We start from the raw sequence: 22,329 nt of genomic DNA, 5'->3' as shown, positions 1-22,329 counted from the left end.
CCTAGATGCACTTTCAATCTCCCCCCTTTTGGTGATTGATGACAACCCTGATTAAAGCTTACAGATGAATCAAATAAAAGATTTTAAATCCTCAGATATAGCATGAGCCCCCCTAAATATGTGTTTTGAATTGAATTCAACAAATAAGGCCTCAAATGTCATTTTCACATATTTAAAACAAATAGGAGCTCCCCCTATATCTCAGAATTCATGGGGGTGCAAACTGTGTATGTGTGTTCTACAAAAAATACATGTGATGCATATGACAAGATAATTCACTTCAATCAAAAGGAAGAAAAGATTGCTCTGTCAGCTGGTGACCGGTCAGACCGGTCTAAGCAACTGGTCAGACCGGTATGCCCCTGACAGACAGCAAAAAAAAATATTACATCATCCATTCATGCATCACACTAATACAAATTTACTTAAGTAGCATTAATAAGTCTATTACACACAGAACACACATTACACATCCTCAAGTCCACAAAAGATAAGAGTTTCAAATTTTATTACAGATTTTCAGAGTTACAAAAGGAGACCGGTCAGACCGGTCTAGGAGACTAGTCAGACCGGTCTTGGTGAACATTAAACACACTCTGAAAACTGCTTCTGCTCTTGCTATTCTCCCACTTCAATCTTCTCCCACTTCAAACTTTAATTCAACCAGCTCTTCTCACACTTCAAGCTTTAATCCATTTCTTCTCCCCCTTTGTCATCTATCACCATAAAGGGGCTGGGAGAGAAGACTTGGATGCCCATTCACTATCTATCTCCACCATCTCCATCTGGAGGAGATTGGCCACTCCAATGAGTACCAAAAGGGGGTGCGAAGATGGCATCCGATACCCTTGCAGCAAACTGATCTGCCTCGGAAGGGCGATGCAGCTCATATGAAGTTTCTGCTACCCCATAGAAGTACCCTGGATAACTTCCAGATGCATCTTGACCAGGAGGAGGAGGTACAAAGGTCAGCCGACAGAGGCAAGAGGGGTCTTCAACGTGGAGTTGACTATGGGCCGCAAGACCATCCCGACCTCATTCTTCATTGTCAACAGCAAAAGCACGTACACAGCACTGCTCGGGAGAGATTGGATACATGCCAATTGCTGCATCCCCTCTACGATGCACCAGTGTTTGGTCCAATGGGACGGCAATGATGTGGAAGTGGTCTGCGCAGATGACTCCAGCGACGTCTCACTCATGGATATGAACACGTGGGACGCAGAAGGACAAGAGCCGATCTCTGGGCTTGCTCTGGAAGATTGTGATCAGATCGAGGCTACAAAAAATGGACTGAGGCTGGTCTTATCCGCTAGCCTCACGGAGTAGATACTTCACGGCACGCCACGCAGTGTGGCAAGTTTCTAGAGGCCAATCCTAGCGATCGGCCCCAAAAAATGTTCAATGCATATTATGAGTTGGGATCATGTAGTCATGTACCAAAGACAGCCTGCTCTAGCAGTCGGCTAATTTATGGGTATGTAATAACGGATGACCATGGTAATACAAGAGCGGGCAGCCCATGCGGTTGGCCAAAATTTTTCTTTGGCTATTTTTCTGCCTTCACCATTGACTTGGCAAGCGACGATGAGTCGTCTGCGTTCACCGTCGACTTAACAGGCGACGGCAAGTTGGAGTTCGGGTTCACGTCAGCTGACGATCTAGAAGAAGTTGATATCGGTCCCGGGGATAAGCCGCGGCCGACATTTATCAGCAAAAAGTTAGACCCGAGCCTACGAGAGCCGATGATAACACTGTTGAAAGAGTATCGGGATTGCTTCGCATGGGATTATATAGAGATGCCCGATCTGGATAGAAGCATTGTCGAGCATCGGCTCCCGCTCAAGAATGGATTTCGGCCGTTTCAACAACGAGCATGCCAGATGAAGGCCGAAGTTCTAGAAGAAGTCAAGAAGGAGGTACCAAAGATGTTGGATGCAAGGTTCATCAGGCCATGTCGCTATGCTGAATGGATCTCCAGTGTGGTCCCTGTGCAGAAGAAAGATGGCCGATGGAGGGTCTGCGTCGATTACAGAGACCTCAACAGAGCAACACCAAAGGACGAGTATCCGATGCCTGTTGCGGAAAGTTCATCAACGCAGCTGCCGGACACAAGATGCTGAGCTTCATGGATGGTAACGCCGGCTATAATCAGATTTTCATGGCCCCGGAGGATGTGCATAAGACCGCGTTCAGAGTACCTGGTGCCATTGGCTTGTTCGAATATGTGGTCATGACTTTTGGATTAAAAAATGTTGGCGCAACATATCAGCGCGCCATGAACTACATTTTTCATGACCTCATCGGCAAGCTGGTGGAAATCTACATCGACGATGTCGTGGTCAAATCGGCATCAACTGGGGGCATCTGGAAGACTTACGTCAGGTCCTGGAGCGGACTCGGAAATTTGGGCTCAGAATGAACCCAAAGAAGTGTGCCTTTGGTGTATCAGCCGATCAGTTTTTGGGATTCCTGGTGCATGAGCGAGGGATCGAGATCGGCTTAAAGAGTCAAGAAGCAGTGAAGACGATGAAGCCGCCCACCACAAAGAAGGAGTTGCAGAAGCTCATCGGCAAAATCAACTTTGTCAGGCGATTCATCTCCAATTTGTCCGGGCATATAGAGTCGTTCATGGGTCTGGCGAAGATCAAGTCTAATAATAAGTTTCACTGGGGGGCAGAGCAACAGCAAGCTTTCAACAAAATCAAAGAGTATCTGTCGATGCCTCCAGTGTTGGTACCTCTGCAACAAGACAGACCTTTCTATGTGTACTTATCTGTGGGTGACACCTCTATCGCCTCGGTGCTAGTTCAGAAGCATGACGATCCGGAGAGGGTCGTGTTCTACCTCAGCAGGCGCATGCTAGACGCCGAGACCAGGAATCCTGAGATTGAGAAGATTTGCCTCTATTTGTTCTTCACATGTTCAAAGCTTCGTCATATCTTGGTCTCAGCGGAGACGATCGTCATCTGCAAATCGGATGTCATAAAGCATATGCTGTCGGCTCCTGTCCTAAAAGGCCGATTGGGAAAATGGATGTTCGCACTATCAGAGTTCGACATTCGATATCAACCGGCAAAATCAGTCAAGGGCCAGGCACTGGCAGATCTCATTGCAGACTGGATCAACACTGATGTGGCTGCACTCTTCATACGTGCCTGTGCCATGTTCTTCGACGGATCGGCCTGTGACGATGGGTGTGGTGTGGGAATCCTTTTGGTATCGCCTCGAGGGGCAACTTATTGTTTTTCCATCAGGGTTACCACTCCATGCACCAACAACATAGTGGAATATGAGGCCGTTCGTAAGGGGATGGAGTTACTCCTGGAAGCTGGTGCGGAGGCAGTGGAAATTTTTGGAGATTCAAAGTTGGTGATCTCTCAGCTCACGGAGGAATACAGGTGTGAGAGCGAGGCTCTTTATCCGATATGGGTCCAATGCCGGGAGTTGATGTCACAATTCAGGTACATTACTTTCCACTGGATACGAAGGACTTTGAATGCAGAGGCCTATGGGTACAAGTAAATAGCCGATGGCGTCGACGTCGAGGTTCAGTTTCTAGAACTTGGTGACTGGAGAGCCGATATCTTCAATTACTCACTACTAGAAAAATGGCTTAGGGCACCGGTTGGTAACAGCCTTTGGTACCGGGTAAAACAACTGGTGCCTAAGCCTTCAAAATTCACGCAAAATATTCTCTTTATTTGGGACTTGAACTCGCGACCTCTAGCCTCGCGCGTTGCTCCTTTACCATCTCAGCTACACAGTTGTTCTGGTCGAGAATGAGATATTTTTCTTTTAAAGTAACCAATGGATGAGCCTAAGGTACCGGTTGGTGGTACCACCCGGTACCTAAGGCTCCTAAGGTACCGGTTGGTAACACCAACCGGTACCTAAGGCTCGTCTATAGGTACCGGTTGGTGGTACCACTCGGTACTAATATAAAAATTACCACCCGGTACCTATGGAGAGCCTTAGGTACTGGTTGATAATATCAACCGGTACCTAAGGCTCATTCATAAATTCCATTCACCCCAAAAGTACCGGTATGGAGATGAACTGGTACCTATGCAGCATAGGTACCGGTTCATCTCCATACCGGTACTTTTGGGGTGGACCTAAGACTTGTTTTCTAATAGTGACTTAAAGGATTCGGCTCGGGGGGCATCCAGAAGGATAAGACTCAAAGCTATGAAGTATGTTCTGATGGGGGATGACATGTTCTACAGGACCTTAGAAGGACTGCTGCTCGAATGTCTGGGGCCTTCGTAGTCAAATTGACTCTTGCATGAGGTTCACGAGGGAGCTTGCGGCACGCACCAACGGCTCATAAGATGAAGTGGCTGATCAGGCGATCGGGATATTATTGGCCGACCATGCTTGGAGATTGTTTCAAGTATTACAAAGGATGTCAGGCATGTCAGAGATTCGGGAAAATTCAGATTGTGCCAGCGTCAGTAATGAATCCAGCAAAGGTCATCAATGGGTGTTGGCTTTCACGGATTATTTCACGAAGTGGGTGGAAGCGGTACCCATGAAATCAGTAGCAACAAAAGATGTGATTAATTTCGTGAAAGAGCACATCATCCACAGGTTCGGGATTCCTCAGACCATCACGACCGATGGAGGATCAGTTTTTATATCGGCAGAGTTCAGAAAGTTTGCCGATGACATAGGGTTCAAGCTGATCAGGTCTTCCCCATACTATGCCCAGGCTAATGGACAGGCTGAAGCATCCAACCAGAGCCTCATCAAGTTGATCAAAAGAAAGATCGATGAGCATCCGAGGCGCTGGCATGAGGTGTTATCAGAGGCATTGTGGGCATACCGAATTTCGTGCCATGGATCCACCAAGACGTCGCCATATCATTTGGTCTATAGACAGGACGCAGTGTTGCTGTGGGAGATTACAGCCGGGTCAAGGCGTGTCGAATTCCAGAATGATATATCAGCTGAAGAGTACGCAGCCTTGATGAACGACAACGTGGTGGATCTCACGGAGCTGAGGCTTTGGTCACTGGAAAAGATCAAACAGGATAAGGCCAAAGTCGCTCGTGCGTACAACAAGAAGGTCAGACCAAAAGAGTTCTAGGTCGGAGATCTGGTTTGGGAGGCGGTGCTACCATTGTGAACCAAGGACAAAAAGTACGGGAAATGGTTCCCAAATTGGCATGGACCCTACAAAGTCAACCAAGCCCTACCTGGGAATGCCTACATGCTTGAGGAGTTGGATGGTGTTAAGTTTCCCGTGGCTATCAACGGCCAACATCTCAAGAAGTACTTTCCAAGCATGTGGGAAGGCGAGTGATGAAAAGCCGATGAGAATCATCTGGCTATATATATATATATATATATATATGAGGCCAACACGTTGAGTTGGCCAGCAAAAAAAAAGGGAGGCCAGCACGCGTTGAGTTGGTGTTGTCGGTTGAAACCCACCGGCGAGTAGCGAACAGGCAATACGAGGAGCCAGGAGGCTGTCGGGGCGCTGGCTGGCACCGGTCCCTCGGTCAACGGTCCAGATCCTGGCAGACGCCATTAGCTTCCGGAGTCGCAGGGCGTGCCACCTGACCTATACCTGGTCAGGAAGGTGCAAAACGTGCTTTAGTGATTAGCATGCATACATAAACACGTGTAAACATTAGTCCGAGCCGTGATCGGCTCCCCGGGACGACTCTTGCATCGGCTTTAAAGAGCCGATCGAGTCCCGGTGTCAGATCAGATCTAGATATCCAGATATTGGCAAATAAAGCATACAACTGTAATAACTTGCTGTAATTACATTCAATTGATCCAATCCACGATAGTAAAAGCTTCACTACTAGATCGGAACATCCTACATGTGATTGGGCCTAACGAACGTAATAGATGGCCAGACTTCAACCAGAACGGAGGCCTAAGAAATAGCAAGAGCCGATTCCCGGATCAATCCCCGCTAAGATTAAAGTAAAGCATCTACTACGTCGCCAGAACATCCAATCTGTTTGCAAGGCCTAATCTAGCAGATATTATGCCAACTCTTATAGAAATAAGAGCAAACCATAACAGATCGGATCTACTAAATGTAACGCAACAAGGTGTTACTCTTGCACGACTAATTCCGCGTAGCAAGAACTAGCATAAGATCGGAAACGTGAACGTGCGTGAATAACATGATATTTGCAGATGATAAGCGTGAAAGCACGAGATAGATCTACTAAGACATGCTGCAAACACCAGGATAAATAGCATTGCCCGCCATCAAAAACGCTTCAGCACAAGGAATACCAAGGTAAAAGCAAGAACAATGCTGTCCTGATCACAAGACGTGATCAGGGCAGCATGGCGCTTACTTGGATGAAAACCCTAGAATAGGGGTGACGGTGCGCCGAGTTGTTGTTGCAGAACAACGAATGGTTCCTCTTTACCAATAACAACAGGTACATATTTATAGTCCGGAGACTTAAACACGATCTAAACTAACTTAACTGTACCGGACTCTTAACCCTAATCGAACTAACTGAATTTACAGATACACGGCCCATGTGGCCCAAACGCTCACGCGGGAGCCGATTCACAAGCTATTCTTTAATTCTACACTAAGCCCAACTTGCTCACGGCCCATTGATTAGCCCTGTTAAATTGTGGCGATAACACATGCCCCCTGGTTTTGGCAATGATAGTTCCAAAACCATTATGCTACTCCACCTTCCCGTTGCTCCATCTTCCCGTTACTTGTTCATTAAAGCGCACTAACCTTCCCGGGAGATGAAACGTCTGCTGCGGCTGGCCTCTTCGAAAACTGTGAAAATTCCGACCCGTCTTCCAATTTGGCCTTTTTAAGCTCGCCCTGAATCAGCCCAATTTCACCACAACTCTTTGCTTTAGCCAACAGAACAACTCGAAACCACCACCATGGCCATCCTTTCTTCTTCTTCCACTAACTCCATCTCCTCGAGCCCTTCTCCTTCTTCTTCCTCCTCCGCCCTCTCGGCCTCCTCCATCAAGCCGATTCCCGAGAGCCGAGAGCCCACCCCAGAGTTTGATCCAACAGCGGCTCACGAAGCGCTAGATACAGAGGAGTTCGATTTTGGGATCATCTCCGACCCGGATGAGCCCCAAACTGAGGGTGAAGACCTCTCATCCCTGCTCGGGGGGGGAGGGGAGGTGGAGGAGAGGGAGGACGATTGGTTCTCGTGGTACGTGATCGACTCCTCCTCCGACTCCATGGCGGGGAACGCCTTCCGCCTTCACAGATTCTCCGAGGAAGACTCCGAGGAAGATGACAAGGACAACGGCGGCGGCTACAGCAGTGACGACGATGACGACGATGGCAGCAGTGCCGACGGCAGCAGCAGCGACGGCGGGAGTACGCCGGCGAGAAGCCCCAAGCGCCATAGGTACCTCGGTACCTACTGGTGGTAGTTAGGAGTAGCATTAGGTCTGTAGGAACTTCGAGCTCGATTCGTACTCGAATCGGCTCACTAGTTCCCTTTCCGCATTTGTGTTCTCATAATACCCCAAAAAAGCCGATGGCACCGCATCGATTTTTCCAAATTCATAAAGCCGATCGAATTCAAACTCGGAAACCGCCCGTATAAGGATAGGACGCCCTTTCCATTCTGAGTTCGATTCAGACAAACATCCCGACTCCGAGCCTGTCTTCGAGACTTCGCCTCATAAATCTGAGCAACACACCCAAATCCCGAACCAAAAGCAACAGAACGATCTAAACCCTAAGGCAGTCAGATCTGAACCATGTCGAGCTCCGGAATTCAGACAGCGAAATCCCCGACCGCGGATACGGCGATTTATGGCCTGAAGGTAATTTTCGGCCTTTTCCTTTAATTCCCTCTTAGTTCTCAAGCTCCTGAATTTAATGAGCCATTAAATCTCAACACCACATTAATTTCCAAATTACTGAAACTCAGGTGTCGGATATTCTCCTACTGCATCCCACTAATCCCATGTCTTTCTGTCTTGGCCCGCACACACATGAAAACCCCGTAGATTTGATTTCCTGTTAAGCCAATAGAATACCCTTCGCAAGCCAAAACATCAACTTGATCTCCTGGTCCGACTGCCTAAGAGCCTGGCCAAATCCCCTAGAGGGATGGGTCTCCTGGTACAGCAGAGTGGCAAGAACCTACCTGCCCCTATGGCAAGAACTTAACATAGCCGATGCCCTCTCTTTATTGCTATCTCCACTCGAGAAAGATGAAAACCTGCTAAAAACCATCGGCTATTTCTGGTCTGATGCTCTGAACTGTTTCCTCTTTGGCCATGGACCCATGACACCCACACTATTAGATGTGGCAATGATAACCGGCCTAGATATCAAATCCTCCAATCCTGCAGCCCATAGGATGCCAATCATCCCCTTCAAACTCTCATCCAAAGCAGACTGTACAAACTGGGGTACTTATATGAGCCAGCACATGAAAACAAAAGGTCCAGTGACAGAAAAGGAACACACAGCTTTTCTGAATCTTTGGTTGGAACACTTTCTTTTCTGCTGTCCTTCCTTGGCTCCAACCAAAAATTATCTTCCTTTGGCCTATTGTGGCAGAACCACCTGAATTATCCCGGCTCAAGTGCGCTGGCCATCACCATAAAGGTAACACCGACTCAAACGCACTTCAAATGGAACAATTCTTGGTCTGTCGGGTAACGTCCCAATACAACCACCGGATCTCGGATCGAACAAGCATACCCCGCACGAAGGCGAGTCTAGAGATATTACAACCATAAATTTTACAACACATGTATAGCAGTTATTACAACAAGTTCAAAGCATTATTACAAGTCCAAACTCAGTAAAACATTATACAAAACATAAGTTTAAGTTTAGAGTTTAAGCAGCGGAAAGAAAACACGACGGCTACAACACGTCGCAATGGGTACCGAGCTAGCCCAAGCAAGGTATCACTCGTCGGGGTCATTGCCGGCCGAAGACGGATCCCACTCTATGGACCAGCCAGGGGGCAAAGAGCAGGGCCAAGACAGACTAGCGATCTGGTCCTCAAAACTCATACCTGAAAAAGGTTTCAACAGCAAGACTGAGTATACTAATACTCAGCAAGACTTAACCGTCAACGGATATACTTAGTCCACTTAACTAGACTATGCAGGGTTCTGTAAGGCTCTGGTTTTTCTTTTGCTGAAAAGCAATAAAGAGTAGGTCCTTAATTTCATATTTTAGTTTTCAATATTCGAGTTGATTAACCATTCTATGTAAGCAACTAATTCTAATCAACTATGGTAGAACTTTAGTCAAACATCAAGATTGATCATAATAATATTGCTCTTATTACTCTGGCAAAGGGATCAAGCAGTCTCAATATCCGTGAGAGACGGACGATTCGAATCGGATTTCCAATCTTGCAAGGTAAACCTAACACACATGTTTGGAACACCGTCGGGTCGTTCCCAAACAACCGTTGACTTTTCATTCCGGCTTGTGGATAGGGTCACTCTCCCCAACTACAGGGCACCAACTTCCTCCTTGTACCCGTGGTGTTGCGCAACATAAACATAAATAAAAACCTATCTCTAAGAGAGAGTGAAAGGTATATCCACTCACCGGTCCGATCAGCTACTAGGCTTACCGCGTACCATATTTACGCCATGTGGCTAGTACTTTCAAACACTTAACCACCGCTACCACACACCGCGACCTTAGCAGAATTCATCAACTTAGACGGGGTCTCACCCAAGGTCATGATATCAAACACGACCCCGTCCGACGTCCTTATAGTGATTGCAGAAAGTAAACAAGCAACTCCTATAGAGCTCGCGAGTGACAGGCAATCACTCGACTTTTACCGGTCCTGTAAGCATAGCAAATACGCGGACTCAAGTCTAGTATTTAGTACATAGGTTCCTAGGATCATGTATCTAGGGTTTCAATTCAAATCCTAAGAACTGTAAATACACAAGTAAATAATATATAAAGTGCATAATTTGAAATACTGGGTTTATGTCTGGGGCTTTCCTTCGCGGTAGTCACTAGCTAACTCAGCCTTGGGCTCTTCCGGACTTTGGTTCGGGTCTTCAATCAGTATAGTGGTGTTCACCTGGGCTTCTTAATCACCTCCTTCGGACTCCGGGATCAGCTCGTACGTCCCGTCCGCTAGAACAGTCGTATCTATATGTGATGCAAGAAACGGATTACAACCACACACAAATCACGATAAAATTGTAGTCTAACAATTAGTAAACATACTTAACATATGGGAAATCATTTATAGAGTAGTTATTTAATATTTATTACTACACAAAATAACATGATTAACTTCACAAGACAATTTGATTATCCTTACAAAGTAAGCTTTAGTTAGTTTATATAGCATGTAAATCACGATTTGCTAAGAATTGAGTAACTCAGTACAAAAATAGCATTTAAATTCAGAAAAATTACTTCAAATATTAAGTACAGAGAGCAATCTATCCTGTAAATTTCATACCATTTTATGCAGCCAATTAATCAGAATAAAACATTTATTCAGACAGCACCTAGAACAAGATTAAATTCTACAGAACAAACTACAAAACTTATGAAGCTCAAATTTTCTCAAAACATGAATAATATACTTATGAACATCCTATAAAGTTTTCAGAATTTATCTAGGCACAAAACAGAAGTAATAATTTTGACAAAATTAAACCACATATGGTAAAACTAATTAGTACAGAAAGTTCTATAGTGTTTATGGTTCTCAAATTTTACAGGCATGAATATATGACCAAACTAGAGCTCCACAAATTTTATCAGATTTTTCTAATTAAGAAAACTATTTACCATAAATAAAGCCTATTTAACAAGCATTAAATCAAAGATATAGTTAAACAGATCTAAAATTTCTAAACTTTTCGCAAAAGCAAGGTTTTATAGACATGTAAGCATGGAAAATGTTTCACACTCATAACTTTAATATTTATACTATAATAAATACATTAGCAAAACTAGTAGACCTAGGAATATTGAAAATTTGACTTAGTTAATAATGTCAAAAAGGTTTAACAATTTTACCAGGTACTAGAAACACTGCAAGGCATAATCTAGCCAAAAACCACATAAAGTTACTGAGTACAACTCCTAAAACAAATAAAGCATATTTATTCTATTCTTTTCCTTGGATTAATTTACAAACCAAAACTGAAGATGTGTATGTAACAAAACTTGTAGGTATTGTAACAAGGATTCCAAAGCATTTGGATTTGTATTTTTCTGAATTTTCTACGAATTTCTAGATATTTTCAAAGTTCAGCCTAAAAACAAAAGGAAAATGATTTAAAACACGCGGGCAGGCTCTCGGCGGTGACGTTGCGGTGGTCGCCGCTCACGGCCCCGGCCTGCCGCATGTTCTTGTAGCTCGTTGGCGACCCCATGGTGAAAATGCCGGTGAAGTCGGTGATCGGGAAACCGGCGAGGAGCGCCCAGGAGCTGCCGGGGAAGGGCTCGCAGAAGAGGCCGTCGAACTCCTGCGGCGCGTGCACGAGCAGGACGCGGTCGGTGAGGAGCGCGTACAGGAAGGTGGATGCGAGCGAGAGCATGCGGTTGCCGAGGCCGTTGGTCGGCGTCCAGACGACGTACTGGCACTCGGAGCGCGCGGCGTTGCGGCCGGACCGCAGGTGCTCGACGGCGTCCTTGAACAGCGGCGCGCCGGGGCCGCACCGCCTGTGCCGAGCCTCGTACCGCCTGAGGCGCTCCACGAGGTAGGTGGATGGCCGGAACGGTGACGGGCGGCGGTAGAGAGACGCCGCGTACCGGGAACGGCAGGACTGCTCGTCGAAGGCCGGCGAGAGGAGCCCGCCGAGGAGGCGGTCTTGGTCGTGCCGAGGAGGCGGCGGGGCCGGTCCCGCGACATGCTCACGGACAAGGGATGCTGCGTAAACTGCACGGTACAAAATGAAGTCGATTTAGTTTGACACCAGAAAAATCTCGGATTCCTGAGAGGACGACGTGCAGTTCGTTTCATATCATCAGTTTGCATAATAGATTTCTTCTTGAATCCAAAACTACAACTCCATACGTCCAAATTAAAACGTCAGTGTTCATAACAAACGCGATCAAAAAGCGAAGAAACCGTTCGAGGAATAATCCACTACTTTGCGGCTAGTAGATTGGTTGACTCAAACAGAACTCTGCATGCATGCGCACCACCAAACGAAGAGCCAAAGTTCGCCACTGGTTCGTTTTAGTACCTGGGATTTGCACGAACTCGCTTCGCGGCGACGATGAGAACGCGGGCTGGTGGTTCCCGGCGCCGCCGAAGGCCAGCATGAGCAGCGTCGAGGTGGACAAGAAACCCATCACGACCACCTCCACCCGCGCCGGTGGGCGCCATCCCGGCCACGCCCTCCGCCAGGACACCTCCTCGTTGCCGCCGCTTCCGTCCCTCCCGGCGGCGAGCTGCTCCCCGCCGGCCACAGCCTTGCTGCGCGCCGCCGCCGCGTCCATCTGTCAGCGCGCCGGCAGGCACTTCCGTAGACGCTCGCGCTTCTCTCTCCGCTCTCCGCGCCCCGCCCGGCCGCCCGTATAATAGTGATTTTGCATCGCATGGAGGAATGCACACGCTGCTAAACTACTGTAATAATAATATTGACACTGCATTCCAGACGACGCTGACCGTGATGCAGTAAACACAGCAGCGAATAGCTAGCGTAAGGACGGGGGCAGCCTGAGACGCTGACCGTGCATATAACGGCCAGCTTAGCGTAAGGACGAGGGGAACGCTCGCACGGCCAGCTCGCGCTGTCGGTTCCTTGTGCGGCCGTCCCTGCGTGCGTGCGTCGCGAGGTATGTGACGCTGATAGGTAAATACATATATATAAGGGTGCGGCGCGGATCACTGTGTTGATAGGGAAAAAAAACACGCCATCGAATGAGCACTTGAGCACTGAATGTGCAACTTCTAAAGACGCACAGTGCAGTGCTTGCCTCTGCGAAAACCGGATGCAGACGGACGGGTGCACCGCCACGTCAACACACCAAAATGAATTTGTGAAATCACACTGGATGATTGACGAATTATTGGCCGTGTTATTAATTGTGGAGAAGTTCATGTGTGGCACCTTTTTAAAAAAAAAATAATCTCATGCTCGCAAATTCCAACGTCGATGAAGACAATAAAAGTGCAACGGAAACAGGTCCAGGAGCATCGATCTGCATCACTGAATTCGACGTGCGTGTGTACCGTCAAGTGAAGTTTACCTGGCTTTTGAACGAAGAACCCGGTCCCCGGCGACGAGAACGCGGCCAGGCTTCCAGTGCGGCCGCCGAACACCACCGCGAGCAGCGTCAGGGCGCCCAAGAACCCAGCCGCGGCCGCCACATCCGCCCGCGCCGGCGCGCGCCATCCCCGCCACCGCCACTCCTTGTCACTGCCGCCAGGGTCCCCGCCACCCGCAACTGCCACCTTGCGCGCTCCCCGCGGCGTTCGCGCCCTCGCGTCCATCGGCAGAGCAGAGGAGAGCAGAGGAGCGCAGACGCTCTTCCCTCGACGCGCGCGCCCTTGCTGACCTAACAAGTACAGTATATACCGGCAGCAGCAGCACGTACAATGATTGTGTCCATTTGAAGCAACACGCATCACATCTTCTCAAACTATTGTTAACGCCGACTTCCAGACGCCAAATTGTAGTGGTCAACGGCTCAGCATCATCGATGCATACATGACGATGCGGCGAGCACACACGACACAACCAGGCGAATGCTTGCTTGCTCGGGCCGCCTACCTGCTGCACGAAGTTACTTGCACCCATGACAGGAACGGGTACATGGACACCTGGCGGCTGCCTCGTCTGGCACCCATGCCGTGGCCGCAGAGGAAATCAGGAAACGGCCTGCCCGGCGACTCACTGATGGAACGCACGAACCAACCTCTACGGCACGGGATTCACCGGATTAAAAAAACACACCGGTACAGGTTATTGTTGTCGTGAACAATTTTCTTTTTTATATTCCTGAGATAAGGAACAATTTTAAATTCCAGATGGTAAACGCACGATAATGAAAGCTAAAATCTCTACCAGGCTCTGTGTGTACATATTAATTTGCAAATTGTTTTATGATGACGAACGAATTTGAATACAGGTCGGTACGGCACCGGAAACGAATACAACGAATTCTCCAAAAGGCCTGCCTAATTACGCGTACTCCACAGACCACAGGGGGGCGGGCGCAGTTCTGATTCTGAAAGAGGAATCGGATTCGGAACAAGCGAAGCGACTGCTCGGCACTCAGAGTTAAGTGTCGAACAGCTTGATGCCGAACCGGACGTCCTCGCAGTGCCGGACGTAGGGCTTGACGGCGGCCACGTCGACGTCCCTCCTGGCCCGGCATCCGAGCTGGGGCGGCGAGTGCAGGCACGGCTCCACGGACGCGGACCGGACGCACGCCACCGCGGAGACCTCCTTGTCCCAGTCCGGCCGGAGCAGGATCCACGGCCTCACGCCGGCGAAGCTGTAGGCGACGTACCCGAAGGTGGACCAGGCGCTCATGGCGATCTTGTCGCAGTAGCTCAGCAGGTAGATCTCCGCCAGCGCCTTCTGGTTGTGCTCGTTCGACGTGTACTGCTGCTGCTCCTCGTGGCTGGGCTGGAACACCGCCACCACCTCCCCGTTCCTGGTGGGGCTCTCGTAGTACATGCCCCGGATCTTCTCGTAGTACCCCGAGTAGAGGGACGCGATCAGGACGGCCTTCACCTTCCCCGCGCCCGCCGTGTGGTTCGCCGGCTCGGCGGCGCCGGCGAGCTCCGGCAGCAGCCGCTGCTCCCTGATGCACCTCATCAGCTGGTCGTACATGTTCTCGAACTTGATCGGCTTCTCCGGGAAGATCCGGATCTGGAACCCGATCTTCTCGTCCACCCTGGCCAGGTACGCCTCGTAGTATCTTGAAATGATGCCCCAGACCCTGTTGGTCGGGTGGAAGAGGTACCGTCCCAGGTGGTGGAACACGGCCTCCTTCTGCGGGAACATCCTCGCGAGCTCCTTCTCGAACATGGGCGTCAGGAACAGCGCCGGCGCGAAGTAGCTGTCGGACTTGAGTAGCATCCAGTTGAACTTGCCGAGCACCACCTGGTCCTCGTCGCAGAAGACGTTGTCGGAGAGCTTCAGCTGGAACTGCTCGACGTGGAGGTACACGTAGGGCGGCAGCGACGCCGCCGCCACGCTACCGGGGTCGTCGTTGCGGACGCCGCCGCCCTTGAGCATGTTGGCGTAGCTCTCCGCCGCGCCGATGTGGAGCTTGTGCGGGTTGTTCTCCGGGAAGTCCCCCGGGAGCACCCACGAGCTGCCCGGGAACGGCTCGCAGAAGAGGCCCTGCTGCTCCGGCGCGACGTGCATGAGGAGCACCCGGTCGGTGAGCAGCGCGTACAGGAAGGTGGAGGCGATGGTGAGCATGCGGTTGCCGAGGCCGTTGCAGGGGAACCACACCACGTACTTGCAGTCGGAGTGGTCGGCGTTGCGCCCGGCCTTGAGCTGCTTGACGGCACGCCGGTAGCGCTTGGTCCCCGGCCCGCACTTCTTGTGGTAGGCCTCGTACTTGCGCAGCTTCTGCGCGAGGTAGGGGGAGAGCCGGAACGGGGATGGCTTCCGGTAGAGGTTCGATCTGTAGCGGCTCTGGCACGAGGATTCGTCGAATGCTGCGGAGAGCAATCCTCCCAGAAGCTTGTCCGGGGACGGAGATGATGTGGTTGGTGCAGAGACGTTCTTCGGAGTTACAGCTTCTGGTTCTGCAGAGAAGATTCTTCACTGGATGAGTTGAAAAAAAAAACAGGACGGGAAACATTTTACCTCATCCTCATCATCGTAATAAGTTCAAAAAATGTCATTCGATGAGATACTTGCAGGTGGGCCCTATGACCCTAACCCTAACATCGACACTCGATGAAGGTTTTTCTTTTTTCCCTTTAAAACTTGGATAGTAGCCAGTATATGGAATCAGCATGCAGTACAAAATGTTAAGCATACAAAGCACCGTGATTCTGAAATTTCACTGATGTTTCGGTGTCTGAATGTATGATTTTTTTCTTAAGCGCAATCATCTACATATATTCTTCACAACCACATACTAAGAATGGCTAACGTCTTTCTTTTTTCTGAAAGCAATTGGCTAGATGCTTCTTACTCTGGCCAGAAACAGGGCCATCGAGCTAGTCAGCAAGAAATTAGACAAGAGAACAAAGCCAAAACCCAAAAATTCTTTTCAAAATATACAAATGGATTATTGCAAGCTTGTTTCAACTCTCGTACTCTCAAACACCATATAAAAGAGGAAATTGTGAAATTGTGACCATTTTCATTAATGGCGTGTCATGTTCCAACCCTGAACTGGATATATCATAGCAAAAATAAGGGCAGATCGCAGATCCTCACTTTAATGGCGTGTCAGCATTATTGCTGGGGATGTGATCACGGGAACTGTACGCTGTGGACAACGTCACTTTTGTAGTTTTGTTTGGACTGGGAGACTATTCTTTTCTAAGGGGCCGTTTAGTTTCCAAAAATTTTCACCCAAAAATTTTTACCTCCCTTTTAAACACATATATGAAGCATTAAATATAATTAAATAACAAAACTAATTACACAGTTTGGATGTACACGACGAGACGAATCTTTTAAGCCTAATTAGTGCATAATTAGCCATAAGTGCTACAGTAACCCACATGTGCTAATGATGCGGTCAAATGCCTCAAAAGATTCGTCTCGTGGTTTCCAAGTGAGTTCTGAAATTAATTTTTTAATTAGTGTCTGAAAAACCTCCCGACATCTAGTCAAACTATTGACGTGACATCCAAAATTTTTTCCGTTTGCAACTAAACGGCCCCTAAGAAAAACCTCCATTTCCCTCAAGGCCCCCCGGCTAGAGGCTACTTTAAGAAGTACAATAAGAACAATAGTATGTCTCCTATAGCCTGGACCACTCGAGCAATGCCTGGGCCAGTGGGCCATCTAGAAGACATTTCGCAGAAGGCAGAAGATACCCCTTTCAAAGAAACAGTGGTGAGGTAGGACAAGATCCGGGCAATGATGCACCGGCGTGGTGCGGTGGTGCCATCAGGACGCCGCCCACACGCTGACACAACAAACAGGGCACCTCTGTCTCCCTCCAGAAGCCCACTGTTCAAGCACGCAGCAAGTCGGATCTGAGTTGTGAGTTCCCGATCCCGGGCCAAAAAAGGATTTGTTCGTGCATGAAGTAGATACCGGTGATCACAGCACAGATTTGGACTCCCAACTTCCCAAGACAAGCCTGATCCGCAGTTCGCACGCAGAATTAAATTCAAGCGATCTGATTTGGACGCGGTGTGCTCCGCCATGGCCAATTTGGCCGTAATGCCAGCGTACACAGAAGCACGACCGGATCAACGGTGACGTCGTCAAGAATCGGAGCCTGAGCTGAGCAGAGCTACCTCCTAAAGAAACGGCAATCTGCTCTGCCCCTCCGCCATGAGGAAGGAAAAAGGAGCAGAATTGCTTACGACACCAGCTGCTTGTTCGCACGCCAACGGCCAACCCCGTCCGAGAAATGGGGCGCGAAACGCGAGAATTTCCCACGCGCACGCCGCCGGTCAACGAGCTTCTTCTCCGGCGTGGGAGGGACGCGACCTCCCGAATTCACAAGCCGAACACAACGGGGTAGTAGCAGAGGACAGGAAAGCTTACTTTTGCTTGGCGGCGTGGCGCCGCGGCCGCCGGCGGCGACGTTGCGGGCGACGACGGGCGTAGACGGGGAGGACGAGGGGAAGGAGCCGCTGCCCCAGCGGCCGCCGAAGACGAGGAAGAGAAGGGGCAGCGTGAGGAGGAAGCCGACCAGCACCATCTCCGGGCGGACGCCGCCGCCGCGCCACCCGGCGCGCTTCTTGTCGTCCTCGCCGTCGGCCGGAGCCCGGGGGCTCCGCGACCGCTTCACGTCCATCCCCTCTTCTCCACACGCCCACACGGCTCCGCTCGATCCCCTCGGCTGCCTCTTCTAAGCTCTCGTTTGATCCGTGTCTTGTCACGGCTTGCTTGTGCCGGCTTCTCTCCTTGTCCTTGGAGGCTCGGAGCCTCGGAGCTGGTCAACCTGGTGGAAGCTGCGGGGGGCTTGAAATGGAAGGAGACGGAGTGACGCCGACGTGTGCCCGATCATACATTGGCTGCACTGTTGGTTTCTTCTTTTTTTTTTCGGGCTTCAGTGTTGGTTTCTGCGACGCGAACTTTATTCTATTCGCATTTGCGAGTACTTAACTGGTGCGTATATTCGCGCGGCAGTTGTTAGCTTTGATGATCGTTGGATTAGTTATTTTGTGGGTCATCGTGATGGCCTGATGGGAACAACGAGCAATTTTCTACTATATGTAGCGTTTTTTTCTATGGAAAGCTCCTGCCCTTTCCGTTGTTCAAGAAAAAGTATTTGCCCTTTCTAGCCAAACTGTAGCTTTTTAGTGTTCTTATTCTCGTCCTCCTAAGTTCATCCTTCTAGCTAGGGATCACCACTGTATTAGGATCGAGCTTAATTCAATGGTGGTAGGTGGGTAGGGTGGCGTACTAGAATATGGCCATATGGGCGTCCGAAGCATTCAACGCCAACAAACTCTGAAAATGACAGCAGGATCGACGTGCGTGTATATACTTGTTGACGAATACTTTAGCATCGTAGAGCACTAGAGCTCATCCGTCGCCACCGGGGAAAACCCCAAGCTCAGGCATCACCGCATCAGGCTACTCACAGTCACAGACTTCTTCCTTGTACGTGGAGGAGGCGGCTGTGCTCCGGCTTTGTTATGTCATTCTTTTTTTTAGAAGTGTTATGCTTATGTCATTTTCAGTCTCTATGTTGAGGTGTCCATCGCACAACCACAAAAGCGCAGCAAGTGGAAACTGTCTCCAGAAGCTCTGTGATTTTTCGCAGGGACAGGCTCGGTTGGTTGATCCATATAGATGTCCGTACTACTAGTGTATGCGTCTTCCAAGGAGGGAACTGCCATGTGTCCACGTGCATGTTGAATTCAGTAATTCAAAACCATGTCCCGTGTTCTTAATTCTCCCTCGCTGTCCCCCTCCGATGCCACAGTTTCCTACACCAACTTGATAGGACATTGATAGGAAACGGAACCCGTCAGTAACCCAGCGCCGCTACACAAACCTACCAGCGAGGCCATCAAGTGAGCCTGTCGCCGGGAAACGAAACATCGCCGAGAAACGAAGCTCGACGCAATCACGCATCAGGCCGTGGTCTCATTCATCATCGCGTCTCGTCGGTGAGCCGGCATAATTGCGAGCGAGCAGGCCGGCATTTGCAGCTCCGCCTGGAGCTATCCTCGCATGCATGCCTCAATACGTGGCCGCGCCGCTCGCGGGCGGAGCCACCAGGTATGGACACCCGCAGCACCGCGTTTACTGTCCGGCTAGGCGGCTACACAGGCAGCACGACGCGGCCGCATCATGTCGCTGCCGCCGGTGGCGAGTGGTGACTGCCTGACCACATGGCTTTGCCGCTTGGCGCCTGTGGTGGCGGATTCACTGTGCCGGGGGCAGGTAGACCAGGCGAGGAAAGGGATGGGTCGCCGTGCGCGTCGGTGCCAATCTTAGTGGGTGACATTAAATTTATTGATGTGGCAGAAGAAATAGAAGAGGGGGTATTATGAGATATGAGAGGAGTGTCACATTATCACCATAACACTCCTACGACTTAGTTACCTAGTTTATAGTCTAGATAACTGTGCGATAATACTCTCCACTGAACCTGATCTTACTGGTTCGAAGAAACTTGGCCAGGACCAGGCGTGCATGGATGGGCGAAGGCGGAGGCCTTGCCGCGCGGCGAGGGAGCCGTGACAGCGCTCGTGGCGGAAACAGCTAGCGCGCGCCGGATGAGGGACGCCAGCGGCTCATGCTTCCGAGCCCGAGCCCAGCTAGAAAGCCTAATACAAACAAGAGATGATGATGAGCTTTTTTTATTTTTTTATTTTTAAAAACGTTTTTTATAGAAATATATTTTTTGTTTCACAATTTACAGTTTTATACCCTACCGCCCGGCAGGGAGCGGCAGGGGGCCGGCCGCCCCCTGCCGGGCGGTAGGGACCTATATGTAATTAAAATTTGAGTGCTATCGTATGGAAGCCCCTATCGAGGGGCGGCAGTCAGGCCGACCGCCCAGCAGAGGGCGGCAGGCTCCCCCCAATATAAAAGCTGAGGTCCCCCCACACCTGCATTTGCAGCAAACAACACCCATAGAGGGAAAAAAGAGAGACGTGGGGTGAGAGAGGGAGTTGCAACAGCGAAGCCCTGTCGGATTCCGCACTTGTGATCTGCAGGTAAGTTACGTATGAATCCATTAATATTGTAAAGCAATTTAATTTAATTAATATTTCACTGTAACTTAAATTGTCCTGCCGGATTCCGCACTTGTGATCTGCACCACCTCAAGCACCAACTTGTGTTAACTGGGATAGCCATTAAATTAAATTGCTTTACAATATTAATGGATTCATACGTAACTTACCTGCAGATCACAAGTGCGGAATCCGGCAGGGTTTCGCTGTTGCAACTCTCTCTCTCACCCCACGTTTCTCCTTTTTTCCATCTATGGATGTTGTTTGCTTCAAATACAGGTGTGGGGGTGACCTCTGCTTTTATATTGGGGGAGCCTGCCACCCCCTGCCGGGCGGTCGGCCTGCCTGCCGCCCCTCCACCGGGCGGTAGGGGCCGCCATGCGATAGCACTCAAATTTTAATTACATATAGGTCCCTACCGCCCGGCAGGGGGCGGCAGGGGGCCGGCTGCCCCGCAGACGGGCGGTAGGCCCCCTGCCGCCCTCCTGCCGGGCGGTAGGGGTATAAAATTGTAAATTATGAAACCAAAAATATATTTTTTTAAAAAATGTTTTTAAAAAAATAGAAAAATAGAAAAAACGCATGATGATGAGAGGGGTTGGTGGGCTGGTGGCCCGTTGCGGTATTGGGCCCCTGTTTCCTAGACTTTTGCATTTTAGACCCAAATTTTTCCCATTTATGCTGGGAAATCTTTAGATGCTGAATCCGAGTCTGCGGTATTTGAATGCTGTTCATGCAGAATTGGTCAGCACACAAGCACTAGAGCGTGCGGATCACAACGATTATAGTACCAGCAAAAACACTAGGCGACCGGTAAGACCGGTCTGCCAACCGATCAAACCGGTCGGACGCAGAGAGCTCCGCGAGACCTAAAACTCTAAGCTCGAAAGGGACCATCGGAGCTTGGAGATCTAGGGTTGTCTTGGAGTCGGCAAGCCACCCAAAACGTCCTTAAACACCGAATAGGCGAGCAAAGAACTACACGAAATTGGAAAAATTAGGTCTTGAGAAAAATAGTAGATTGAATGATTCGACTGGATAGAAGGTCTTCAATCGCCCGTGTATTTATAGGCCGGGGGATGTACCTTTTCAAATCGAGTTAAAAAAATTCTAAATTTCAAATCTACACTGACTCGAATTATACAGACCCAGACCGGTTTTTGCTAATTTTGACCGCCAACAATCGCCCGTTGTCGTCCTCAGCATCTGAGCCATTTAATTGAAGCAAAAATCATGTAAGTTGTAGCACGTGAGTTAGCTGCTCGCCTGCTCTGGCTTTGGGTGTCGGTACAGTGCTTCTCTTTCTGCATGTACCTTGACTTGGTTGTGATTTAGCAGTCGGCTCAGTTTAACGGAAGTTGCTACTCTATTAAAAAAAAAGTCCTCACCGGTACGGTGCGTGTTTGCCATACCATCTTTCTCGGGCTAAAAATAAGAAATGAAGCTCGACCATACGACCTGTGAACCATACGAAGAGTGTACGGGCATGCGTGCGTGCAGCAGCACCGCCCATAACCCGCAAACCTATCATGGCCTTACAGCTTGTGCACACACTCCTCCCTATATATAAGCATCCGCGTCCATGGACACTCAACATTCGAGGTCGCTCATCACCACTGCACAAGCAAATCCACCACCACCTAGATCAACAAGTTTGTAGCTAGCTACGTGCGTGAAAGAAACAATGGCTCAGAGGAGGATCGTCCTGGCGGCTCTGTTCCTTTTTGCTCTTATGGCAGCGGCGCAGGTGGCGACGGCAGCCGAGAAGCCGGAGAAGAAGGCCGAGGAGGCGGAGAAGAAGGCCAAGAAGGAGGTCGAGCAGCTCGAGAAGGACGACAAGAAGGCCGAGAAGGACGAGAAGGCCGACGACAAGTTCGTCAAAGAGTTCAAGAAGAACTGCAAGGGGGTGTGCGCAAAGGTCTGCTCCAAGGAGAAGGACGCCCCCGCCTGCAGCGCAAGTGCTTGAAGGAATGCAAGCAGATGAATGACAAGGAAATCGACACCCTCTTCACCGAGATTCAAAAGCTCG

General features: G+C 49.6%; 3 protein-coding genes across 3 annotated transcripts; 1 reads left to right on the top strand and 2 right to left on the bottom strand.

Annotated features, from left to right (window-relative positions):
- The first annotated feature begins 6,894 nt into the window (after positions 1-6,894).
- On the top strand, positions 6,895-7,404 carry LOC120653750 (nucleolar transcription factor 1-like). Its single transcript, XM_039931428.1, has one exon. The coding sequence runs from the start codon at positions 6,895-6,897 to the stop codon at positions 7,402-7,404; it is 510 nt and encodes a 169-aa protein (XP_039787362.1).
- Positions 7,405-11,250: 3,846 nt separating this feature from the next.
- On the bottom strand, positions 11,251-12,442 carry LOC120653749 (probable fucosyltransferase 8). Its single transcript, XM_039931427.1, has 2 exons — positions 12,187-12,442; positions 11,251-11,876 (listed from the first exon to the last, which is right to left on the bottom strand). Exons 1-2 carry the CDS (start codon positions 12,440-12,442, stop codon positions 11,251-11,253), a joined length of 882 nt encoding a protein of 293 aa, XP_039787361.1.
- Positions 12,443-13,994: 1,552 nt separating this feature from the next.
- LOC120653847 (probable fucosyltransferase 7) lies at positions 13,995-18,152 on the bottom strand. The gene is made up of 2 exons (XM_039931532.1): positions 17,650-18,152; positions 13,995-15,716 (listed from the first exon to the last, which is right to left on the bottom strand). Exons 1-2 carry the CDS (start codon positions 17,900-17,902, stop codon positions 14,230-14,232), a joined length of 1,740 nt encoding a protein of 579 aa, XP_039787466.1. The 5' UTR covers positions 17,903-18,152; the 3' UTR covers positions 13,995-14,229.
- Positions 18,153-22,329: the final 4,177 nt, after the last annotated feature.

This window comes from Panicum virgatum, chromosome 1N, assembly GCF_016808335.1.
Source record: "Panicum virgatum strain AP13 chromosome 1N, P.virgatum_v5, whole genome shotgun sequence".
NCBI lineage: Eukaryota > Viridiplantae > Streptophyta > Magnoliopsida > Poales > Poaceae > Panicum > Panicum virgatum.
The sequence above is the reverse complement of the archived record's forward strand: the minus strand, read 5'-3'. Positions and strand labels throughout refer to the sequence as shown.